Below are 12,179 nucleotides of genomic sequence, written 5' to 3'. Positions count from 1 at the left end.
TAACTCAACTAAAACACAAGCTTAACACCTTTGTGTCAATTCATATTATAAAATGATCCTGTTATGGAGTGAACTGTGTTCCCTCAAAACGTGCTGTAAATCTTAACCTCTATGCCTGTGGTTATAACCCCGTTTGGGAATGGGTTGTCCTTGTTATGTTAAGGAAAGAGGATTAGTGTAGGGTGTCTTTTGAGTCGATCTCTTACAAGATATAAGAGCAGATTAGGTATAGACATATCCAAACACCCTGAGGGACTGAGTTACTGGGGCTGAGAATCACGGTAGAGGGGGCCATCTAGGTCAACTGCCATAACAAAATTAATAAAGAAAATGTTCTACATCCAACTTTGGTGAGTAGCATCTGGGGTCTTAAAAGCTTGCTAGTAGTCATCTAAGATACATCTACTGGTCCTATCCAGTCCGTAGCAAAGGAGAATGAAGAAAACCAAAGACACAAGGGAAATAATAGTCCAAAGGACTAATGGACCACAAGTACTATAGCCTCCACCAGCCTGAGTCCAGAAGAACTAGATGGTACCCAGCTACCACCATGAACTGCTCTGACAGGCATCACAATAGAGGGTTCCGGACCGAGCAGGAAAAAAACATAGAACAAAACTCAAATTCAGAAGAAGAAAAAAAAAAAAAGACCAGATTTACTAGTCTGACAGAGACTGGAGAAACTCCCAAGAGTATGGCCCCCGGACAGCCTGCTAACTCGGAACTGAACCCACTCCCGAAGTTCACCCTTCAGCCAAAGATTAGACAGGTCTGTAAAACAATAACATACATGAAGAACATGCTTCTTAATTCAGTCATGTATAAGAGATCAAAAGGGCAATCAATATCTGCCCAACAGCAATGACAAGAAGGCAGGAAGAGACAGGAAAGACAGATGGATGGACAGGAAACTGGAGCGTGGAAGGGAAGAGTGTTGACACATCGTGGGGATTGTAACCAATGTCGCAAAACAATCTGTGTATAAATTGTTGAACGAGAAACTAATTTGCTCTATAAAGTTTCACCTAAAGCACAATTTAAAAAAAGAGCAGATTAGGATAAGCAAGCAACGAGATGGGAGAAGAGAAATGCCAAGCCACATGGAGACTGCCCGGGAGCAGAAGCTCAGAAGAGACAAGAACCTTCCTCCAGAGCTGACAGAGAGAAAAAGCCTTCCCCTAGGGCTGGCACCCTGAATTCAGATGTCTAGCCTCCTAAACTGTGAGAAAATTAATTTGTTTGTTAAAGCCATCCACTTGTGGTATTTCAATTATAGCAGCACTAGATAATGTCTCACATTGGACATGTTACTAGGAGGAATCAGTCCCTGGAGAAGGACATCATACTTGGTAAGATAGAGGGTCAGCAAAAACGAGGAAGACACTCAACGAGATGGACTGACACAGTGGCTGCAACAATGGGCTCAAGCATAACAAGGATTGTGAGGATGGTGAAGGATCGGGCAGCGTTTCCTTCTGTTGTACATAGGGTTGCTATGAGTTGGAACAGACTCGATGGCATCTAACAACAGATAACTAAGACAGACCTTTAATGGAATTCAAGACCTTTTCTCCTCCTTTCCCAAATTCAACATATTTATGATTTAGACAAGTCTAAATTCCTAGGCTGTCTTGTTTAAATTCTAAACATAATTTAGCCTTTAAGGAGTAAATGTGGGAGTATAAATTCATGCAACCTTTCTAGGAAGCAATCTGGCAATAAACATCAAGAGCCTTAAAAATGTTCCTATGCTTTTACTCAGTAATTCTATTTCTGAGAACTTACCTGCAGAAAAAGATTAGAAATGCTGACCATTGGTGTACAAAAATGGATTACACATAAAAAGGTTCATTCCATGGAAAACATGCAAAAAGACTGGAAATAATCCAAACAGTCAACAATAGGCGAATTGTTCACCTATGAAGCAGTCATATATTATTGTGCGGTTACTAGTGATGATATGTGCATGGAGTTTTAACTACATGAGAGAAATATTCATGACAGAATGTTAAATAGGTCAAACAGAAAAAGTAGTAAACAGAATTGTACACACAGTATAACCTCAAGTATAAGACACATCACCACCGTAAGTTGCCAATGAGTCAACTCCAACTCATGGTGACCCCATGTGTGTCAGCGTAGAATTTTCAATACAATTTTCAATGGCTGGTTTTTCTTAAGTACACTGCCAGGACTTTCTTTGGAGATGCCTCTGGGTGGACTCAGACAGCCAACCTTTCGGTTAGCAGCCAAGCACTTAACCGTTTACGCCACCCAGGGACACCATAACACACAGACACCCACATGTATATAACTGAATGAAATGCACCAAAATTATTTGAGCAATGAGATTATGAATACTTTTTATTTTCTTCTTCATACGTGTCTGCATTTTCCAATGTTCAACAATGAGCATGTCTCACTTTTATGATCAGTAACAGAAATAAAAGTTTCACTTAAAAATACGAAGAAGTGTAGAAGTCTACCATACAGCAAGTTACTGATTGCAACATACTCCTTTTATTAAATTAGAAAACTAGCTTTTGTCAATACACACACTTCTGGAAATAAAATGTGTTTTTCATGAGTATTTGCTTTTGTGGAGCACATGGTTTTAAACAAATAATTTCTATACCAACTTCTTGGTCTTTAACCTATTTAGCATTTATAGCCAAACTACCAAATATAGCTATTATATGTACAGTCAAAATTTATGGAAAATATTATAAAGACAAAGGCCTTGAAAAGATGGTACAGTGCAGGGAAAACCATAGCTTAAACTGGTATAAAAATTTAGTCAAAATAATGTTTTAGTCCATTATGGCTTTGCATAAAGCTTCAGGGAAAAAAATTTAAGACACTTCTCATCAAAGGCACTTCTGTTGTAATAAAATATTTCTTGGAATTTAGTTTGAGTCCAACAGTATTTTTTCATTCCTTTGTTTCACATCCTGCCTCATACTGAGACAGTCCTGGTAGGCAGCTATTAATGATGAAAAATAGTTATTACTTCTTAATATACATGTTAAAAATACGAAAACAGAATTAATACAGATTTTGGTCCACTGAAGCAGCTAACAGTATCAGACTGTAGTGTTTCTCTATATTCTAAGCAAAAAGACAAACTCCCCTAACCCAGTCCCACAAATAGAGCCGTCAGTTCTTAATATGCACTGGCCGTGCCCCAGGTTCCCCATGACAGGACACGACCACAGGTCCCACCACATCGCCACAGTGCATTTTAACTGGTAGCAGGAGGGACTGCTACCCTGACGTGGTGGCCGGTGGGCAGAGAGAGTCAATACCCAGACATCTACAACTCTGTGTCCCGGTACCGGGCAGGCTGGCCATAGTAACCGCGCTTTGAATGCTCCGACAGCTGCTGTCGATACTCCTCTTCCTCGGCATCGCTGCTGTAACTTCCTCTGGTATCCTGATAAAATCTGGAAGGACCCTTCTGCGTCTCAGGGGGCCTGGAACTAACAAAGGGAGAGTGTTAAATGCATTCCAGAGCATGTCCCTGTCCTCAGACTGCCACGGGGGTATGGACAATCACCCAGTGCAGATCACTTACCTCTCAGCCACACTCTTTGCTGATAAACCATTCCAGGTTCACATAGTTGTGGGGGTGGGGGACGGGAGTAACACGCCAAGGCCAATGCCCACCTGGGCAGTGAGTAAAGACGCTAACCAGATGCTCCTTGACCTAAGAATTCCCTTTGCCACAGAGCTGGACAGGAGAAGAGGATTGCCTTCCCCCTACTAAGTTCCCAGGCTACAGCCTCACCCAGCAGAATGGGTTCTCTGCCAGTTCCATCAACTATATATCAAGCTGTCCCTTAGCTGCTAGGGCAACCTGGTCGCCTGTGCTACCCTTCAACCGGCAAAGAAGAAGTTTGCCTTTAGGTTTCTATTGCAATACGACTAGACTCTAGCTTCCAGTCAGGAGGGCTGCAAGAGAATGTGATTTATTTTTTTCTATTCTCAGAAGCAGGAAACGAGCCAGTGTAAACCTTCACCAGAAGACACTGTGATCACTCCTGGCACTTATGTAGCATCTTAAATATAAAGCATTTTACCAACACTGGACAACTGATTGTCACAAGTCTCTTCACATCACAATTTGGCACAAGCACCGTGACTTTGCTAGGTGATGCAAAGGAATGAAGGCACTTGGCCAAGAGCCAGAACACATTAGTGACAAAGCAGGTCTAAACCCAGGAATTTTGCTCATGTGCTATTCTAACATGATTTAACATAACTGTGCTCCAATGGGTGAAAGAGGACGACTGATCTGAAATGGCAGTGATTATATTCCATCAGAGAACTGTAGCACACAAGCAAAATTTCCACGAATTTTTGACTCTCTGTAATCTTTACAATTTGACTAAATGAGTAGGGGAACAGTTGACCGGGCTGGGGGGGGTGGGTGTGGTGGGGGGAATCCCCTTGCCCTGAAATGTGGTTGAAGAAGATTCCTTGTTAAGAGTCCAAGTCCCCGTGTACAACAGTGTTCACTGCGACACTATCCACAATAGGCAAAAGGTGGAAACGATGTAAATGTCCACCAACAGATGCACCGATAAACAAAATGTGGTACATACACACAAAGGAATATGACTCAGCCGTAAACTCTGATACATCACAACACGGACGAGTCCTGAAAACATCATGCTGAGTGAAATAAGTCAGACACAAAAGGACAAATACTGTTCAGATCCCACTTCAACGAAACAGGCAAATGTATGGAGACCAGTGATTATCAGCGGGTGGGAGGGGATCTTTGTTTAGGGAACACGGAGTTTCTGTTAATGGTGGTAGAATTATTTGGAAATGGATAATGGTGATGGTTGCACATGACGCACATAACCAAGGTCACTGAATTGCACATGTAAAAAATGTTGAATTGACAAATATTTCGTTATATCTATTTTTACCACAATAAAAGAAACACACAGAGCCCAAGTTGCAGAGACGCCTCCTCTGTCTTATCGGAAGCTTTAGACCTCCGCTATCAGGCAGCCCTTACCTTGTGTGCGGGGGCAGGCCGGGGTCTGGCTTTTGTGTTTTGATCGGGACTGCATAGATATCAGGATGCTTCTGTGCAATTTCAATCTGTGGCAATTATGAAAAAAGAACCAAAGGGAAGAATGAACCACTGGAGAGTTTGGTTGCTGGTTTCCTGCTGGTCTTACCCTTTTCTTATATTCTACTTCTTTCCTAATACCATTTCAAGGAAAATGGAAGCAAATCTCTAGAGTCCGTGTTTGTGCGGCACCTGGTGGCACATGTCAAATAGGGAAAATGCTCAGAAGCCTGCTGCTGCCATAGTGGACTCGAATGAAGAAAACACCCATATCCCCCAGGCAGAATACGCTCCTTGGACTTTTCCTTCATTATTTTTCTTTACCTTTTGAAAAGGTTATATGTGCACATGGTACAAAATTTCAAATAGTATGGAAAAAGGATAACTTACGAACCTTTTAATTTTAGCACCCAAGATTTGATTGTTTTCTATGGCAAATCCAGCAGCAAATGAAAATTCAGTTCTCAAACAAACATTAACCAACCAGCTGCCGCTGAGTCGATTCCAACTCATGGCAACCCCGCGTGTGTCAAAGCAGAACTGCGCTCCCCAGGGTTTCCAACGACTGAGGTTTTGGAAGTAGATCACCAGAAGCTTTCTTTGGAGGCTTCCATGGATGGACTCAAACCTCCAACCTTCCAGTTAGTAGTCGAACGCTTAACTATTTGCACCACCCAGGAACATTACAAATGTTTTAAAGAAAATTGACTTCCAGAATTCTCTTGTTACACATCTCAATATAAAGTTCTGAAATATGAAGAAAAGACTCTTATTCCCCTATATTGGTAGGCTTTCTTCACTGGAAGAAAAAAAGGATGCACTGATAGGTAGCGATCTGAAAATGACACACAACAGAGAATACACCTTTGGTATTGTCTGTGAACATCCCTTTCGTGTTCAGCAGTGGAAAAAGCACTTGTGAACTATTATAACCAAAAAAGCCAAACCAATTGCTGCTGAATTGATTCTGACTCATGGTGACCTCATGTGTGTAGAGCAGAACTGCTCCATAGCATTTTCAAGGCTGTGACCTTTTGGAAGCAGATCACCAGGCCTTTCTTCCAAGGCACCTCTGGGTTGGTTCGAACCACCAACTTTTCGGTTAGTAGTCCATTGCTTAAGCGTTTGTGCCACCCAGGAACTGTGAACTATCATACTGAAATCAAATTTATTTAAGCCCCTTATTGTCTGCACACTAAATTAATCTGGTGGTTCAAAAGCAATTACCTTTCTGGGGAAAGGAAAGGAAAAATGGGAAATTATTGCTTAAGCAGTACTCTGAGATGATGACAATCTTTTACAAATAGATAATAGTGATGGTTGCACAACACAGTGAACGTAATTAACATCAATGGATTGTACACTTTAAAGTGGTTAAAATGGCACATTTTTATTACATATATTTCACCACAATAAAACTTTTAAAAATTAATTTTAAAAAATTACCCTTGCATTCTGGGCTTCTTGGAGCTCTTGCATTCTCTGTAACTTTGCCTTGTGATCCATCTTCTCAAATATTTTGACTTTGCCCAGGACAGACTTGGGAGCGTTTTCTTGCTCCTCACTGCCCTCCCCCATCTCCTCACTCTCTGGAGCCAGGACGGGAGTGGAAGGCTTCAGTATAGGCCGTCCAAAGACAGGTTTCACCGCCACAGGAGGAGGAGGATAACCTTTGGTAGATGCCACGGGAATTTCGTTAGTGGCCACAGCAGAGGGGGTTGACTTGTATTCATAGGATTTGGGGAAGTCATAGAATTCTTCTCTGTTTTGGGTCCTGGCCTGCAGAGAGCAATGACATATTTTTACCTTGGTTTTCAGTTGATTTTCAAGTCTATATTAGTGATTTAATACACTCCATTTCCCGATCAGTTTCCAAAGGTGGTCAACAAATTGTAAATACCATTCCAACAAGGAATCAAACGTGGCAAGGCATTCAGCCACTGGCTGGGCATCCTGAGTCCTACCTCCCTTCTCAAGGAAGAGTGTTAAGAGCACTAAGAAAACCAGATGGTGCTGGGAAAACCCTGGAGGGACTTCAGTCGCTGCAGGTCAATCAAACCTTGCACAGTCTTGTAGTAGAGGGGACTGGAATCTTGGAGAAGACCTCAGAACAAGTCAGGTCTCAAGGATCAGAAGAGTGAGGTCCTGAGTTGGCCTGGGAGGGGAGCGAGTCTCTGGGGGAGGGCAGTGCACCTTGCTAATGGCCCCTTCTTTCTCGCCCTCTTTGATCCTAGGCCTACGTGTAAATTTTCACTGCAGGTATACTTCTAATTACTAATTACTTCTGACACCTCACACAATTCATTATTACTTTCTTCTCATCTAAATTATAAGTTAACGAGGGAAATTGTATTGGAATATAAGGGAAATCCAAAGTCACAGCTTTGATTTAGAGAGCGGGAAAAGAATCAAATCATATGACATAGACCATCACCACAGCACAGTGAACGCAATCAATGTCACTGAACTGTGCACTTAAAAATGGTTAATGTGGCAAATGTTTTGTTATATATTTTTACTACAATAAAATTAAAACAAAACAGAAAAAACCTGAGCTGCTCTCAAAATGAGAGGCATTGTAAACAATGGTGACAACTGCTTCCTTTAGCCAGTCACCAATAAGGACCTTCTGGTACATCTGAATCAGATTATGGGGAGAAAACATTAATTGGAAAGAGAAAGAAAAATGGATTCTGAGACTGGTGATTCTGGGTATGCATCGTACGTCAAACTTTTATTCTTTATACAAAAAAATAAATAAAATAAAGACTAATAAACTCATTTGTACATGCTCTTAAAAATGCCTTTAACTCCTAATCTTCTCTCCCTTCTCTAAAGCTTGGGTTCACCCAACAGGTCAAAGACAGGCCGCACTTGAGAACATGGTGAGTCCAACAAATGGAATTCAACACCACCTCACTGTGCGTGCTCCTCTCTGGCACCTGCCTCCTTTTCCTCTCCATCCTGGGCTTTCCAGCCACGTACCTTGGGCGGCTCTGGCTTGAATGTCGGGGGCGGGCTATTGTCCCTAAGTTGATCTCTGCTAGCAGCACTCCTCATCTGAGCTCGTGGCTCTGGGCTGGGTTTCCTTATGCTCTACAAAACATAAAGATTCATTTACCATGAGAACGTCCATGCAGAGTCATCTGCTTTGCTGGAGTTCTGCTACCTTGGATTAGGTTCAAACGTTGAGGTACTGACCCCACGTTTCTTTAATGAAAGACAGACACCAGGCAGATTCCCATCAGCAAGTGCTTAAAACACATTTTAACACTGGCTGCAGCTGCATCCAATGCCAACAGTCGCTTCCCTTAAAGTACATGTTTTTTTAAAGTCCTCTTATAGTCTTTGTCACTAATAACTGTTAACCCTTCTAAGCACTAGCTCGTCTATAGATATAGACAGAGGAGTTCATTTATTTTTCCAACGTGTCCAGCAGTATGTACTATTGGTTCTTTTTTTTTTTTTTTTTTTGGCTAGGTGGAGGTTGTCCCTCCCCTTAAGTAATTTTTTAGGGTACTTTTATTTTATAAAGAACAAAATCATCACTGAAATGAACTAAACTGCTAAAGGGAAGTCCACAGCAATAACTATCCAAATAGATGACAACCTCGTTTACAAAGACTGTTACTCCATGTTCTCTCAAGTGCAACTAATAATTGCTCTGGCCTGAAATTACAGTGTCTGGTGACATAATTTCTCAGGGCTATGTAGGCCGTCTATTCAAGGCCTGTGGATGCAGTGTATTTGATCATAAACTCAATTAAAACATCGGAATAAAAGAAAGAAGGAAACTGATGCGGAAACACTCAGGAGCTTTGGCAAGATTAGAAAGGTTAAAGGTAGGCTGGAGAAAAAGGCAAGGACACCGAAGAGTACAGAGAGAGAGACTGACCTAATCAAAGGTTACAAGTAAATACAACAATATCGTATTTAATTTCAAAAGGAATGTTCCACTTGTAATTTAGGCAGCTGGCACGTGAGGCAATTCGGTTCATCCCTCATGTCTGAGGGCGTCCGTGTGAGGAGTGTCTATCACTCCACCTCCTCCAGTGTGCCTGATCCTGTCCCACCTGCCCATGGACCACAACCATGATGGCACAGGCATTGGCTCAGAGTGAGTCATCGCTCCAGCCCTATGGAATACCTTCCACAGCACCCTGAATGAACCATTGTCTAGAAGAATGAAAGGAAACGCCAGAACCTCCTCTTCCTGCTGGTTGGGCTTCACAGCCCGTGGCCTGCCTTGCCTCACCTCACCTCCTCGTGCTGCACCGGCTCCGAGGAGCGGGTGATGGAAGACACCAGGGGCTCCTCAGCTGGCTCATCCAGCTCATTGTCAGTGTAGGCACCTCCTTCGCCATCGGTGTCTTCAAAGTCACTGATGAGACGGCTGTCGCAACTCAGATAGTCCGCGCCCATGGCGGTTAAGTAGGACATGCGGTCTTCGGGGTCATCATCCATCCCTTCCATCTAGAGGAATTTGTTTTGCAGGGTCAGTGGGGTCTGACACGGCTCCTGGGAGTGGGGACTCAAGAAAATTCCCCTGGGCACAGCCAGGTGACTGAAACCTGATGTGTGCTCGTAAGGGGATGCACCTTGACTGAGCTGCAATCGCTCGGCTTTAAATTAATATGTTAATCTTTGTGCTAAAACTAAAAACCAAAACAGTTGCCATCGAGTCGATTCCAACTTCTGGCAACCTCCATGCATGCAGAGTAGAACTGCTCCATAGGGTTTTCAAGGCTGTGACCTTTCGGAAGCAGATCAGCAGGCCTTTCTTCTGATTCACCTCTGGGTGGGTTTAATTTTTGGTAAATAACTGTTTATACCACCCAGGGAATCCTAATCTTTATGCAGGGACTCAAATTAGGGATGCTCCACCTTACCCCTGCTACCATCCATCCTATATACTGCTACTGAGTCAAACTTCCTCAGATTGTTGCCCTGTTCTTCTGCAATATGGCTCCTTTTCAGCTCTTTCTCCTGTACTTGTCTCCTAGTAATACACGCACACTACCTTGTACTGCACGTGTCTCCACTCAGCTACAAGTTTCTCAAATCCTTGAGGGCAGCTCTGTCTTGTTCAACTTGTCCTCACCATGGAGGCTAGCATGGAGCCCAGCAGATTGTAAGCACCTGTAAATGCTAGAAACCCTGCCTAAACAACCTGATGCCAAAGAGCAAGACTGTAACTCAACAATCTCATTAAGTCAACTGAGCGAAAAAATAGTAGCTGTGAACTCGCGCAAGCTACCGCAATTCAGCTGGAGGGCAGGATACCAGTACCAAAGACTGCTAGAATTAAAGGGACCACTGGAGGTGATACAATCTCTCTCCTTCTTCCTGCAGCACAGCCATGTGTAAGCTATCCCCACAGATGAGAAGCTATTCAATTCTAGAAGCCTAGACCAAGTTTCCTAACACCCTCTTATCACCTATTCAAACCCTAGAACTATTACACATTCTCTGCCACCCTTTTTCTAGGCCCATAATTCCATTTCCATTCACTTTTCTTCTTTCTATTAATTTTCAGTCATGTTCTCCATGCTCCTTGACCTCACCTCTCCTCTCCACTCTAAGTTTTCCATGTCCTTGGCAAGTTGTGGAGCTAGGCAAGAGACCTTGTAAGCTCTGATTAGTGTAACTGGGACACAACACTAGTTACTACGTTAAAAGTAGAAGGGAAGTGAATGTAGGGTTTCATACATCACATTCTGCTGGTTTTTTTTTTTTAAAAGTCCCAACTTTTTATTACTTTTTCAAAGGCTTTGTAAAATGTCAAACTTGATGAACACCTATGTTGAAACCACTTCAAATGGACACAGTTTTACTACATTCACTACCCTCTTTGGAAAAGATTCAGAGCACAAACTCTCACCTCAGAGCAGAGTATATAAGCCACATACCTTTCCTTCAGAGACCCAAACTGCTTCTCCTTGCTGATGCTGAATTGTGTCCTTCAAGCTGCCAAACCAGCTATCATTGGCTGAATTTAGGTTGATTGTAGCTATAGAAAGGTAAACAAAAGGTTTGTATCAATTTCCAAAGCAATGTCTACTAAGAATGCTACTTGACATAATCTATGCTAATTTCTGTCATATTTCAATTAAAACTTTGGCACGTGTAAGAAAAAACTTGCAGATATTTGAACACTAAATTCTATTACCCAAAAAACCAAACCCATTGCTGTCCAGTTGATTCCAACTCATAGTGACCCTACAGTTGAACATAATTAAAGCTATTAACCATCTAATTGTTGGAGTTTACATTCTTCTTCTTGTGTGCCATGAAGTCGATTCCAACTCACAGTAACCCAGTAGGACAAAGCAGAACTGCCCACAGAGTTTCCAAGGCTGTAATCTTTACCCGAGAAGATTGCCATATCTTTTCCTGCAGAGCAGTCAGTGGGTTCAAAATCACCGACCCTTCACTTAGCAGATGTGCTTTAACCACTATGCTACCAGGGCTCCCTTGGAGTTTACATTACAGACTGATATTATAAAGCTAGAATTTGGTTAATTTGTTTTCCGAATGTCTATTTTCCAGAAACGCTACCTTTAAAAAAATATTTTTAAAGAATGTGTCTTCAAACTAGATGGTGCCTGACTACCACCAGTGACCGCCCTGACAGGGAACACAACAGAGAGTCCTGGATGGAGCAGGAGAAAGGTGAGGTGCAGAACTCAAATTCTAGTAAGAAGACCAGACTTAATGGTCTGACTGAGACTGGAGGAACCCCAGAAAGCATGGCCCCCGGATTCTCTATCAGCCCAGAACTAAAACAATGTCCGAGGCCAACTCTTCAGACAGGGATTAGACAGGACTGTGGGACAGAAAGTGACACTCGTGAGGAGTGTGCCTCTTAGCTCAAGTAGATACAAGAGATTAAACAGGCAGCTTCTGTCCGGAGGTGAGAAGGGAAGGCAGAGAGGGTTAGGAGCTGGTTGAATGGACATGAGGAATCGGGTGGAAAGGAGGAGTGTGCTGTCACAGTATGGGGAGAGCAATTAGGGTCACATAACAATGTATGTATAAATTTTTGTATGGGAGACTAACTTGAAATGTAAACTTCATTTAAACCACAACAATT

At 42.5% G+C, this 12,179-nt stretch overlaps 1 protein-coding gene across 2 annotated transcripts in view; it reads right to left on the bottom strand.

The window, feature by feature from the left end:
- Positions 1-2,380: 2,380 nt before the first annotated feature.
- Positions 2,381-12,179, bottom strand: part of TJP2 (tight junction protein 2) — a 142,771-nt gene continuing 132,972 nt past the window's right edge. For both annotated transcript variants that reach the window (XM_023730848.1, XM_023730847.1), the window contains 6 exons: positions 10,996-11,096; positions 9,347-9,559; positions 8,072-8,182; positions 6,533-6,865; positions 5,030-5,115; positions 2,381-3,479 (listed from right to left, as the gene is read on the bottom strand). In XM_023730848.1, coding sequence (XP_023586616.1) covers positions 3,314-3,479; positions 5,030-5,115; positions 6,533-6,865; positions 8,072-8,182; positions 9,347-9,559; positions 10,996-11,096 — 1,010 coding nt within the window. In that variant the 3' untranslated portion in view covers positions 2,381-3,313. The remainder of the gene's footprint in view (positions 3,480-5,029; positions 5,116-6,532; positions 6,866-8,071; positions 8,183-9,346; positions 9,560-10,995; positions 11,097-12,179) is intronic.

Source organism: Trichechus manatus, unplaced genomic scaffold, assembly GCF_000243295.1.
Source record: "Trichechus manatus latirostris isolate Lorelei unplaced genomic scaffold, TriManLat1.0 scaffold00038, whole genome shotgun sequence".
NCBI classification, from domain to species: domain Eukaryota; kingdom Metazoa; phylum Chordata; class Mammalia; order Sirenia; family Trichechidae; genus Trichechus; species Trichechus manatus.
This window is presented reverse-complemented; position numbering and strand designations above follow the sequence as displayed.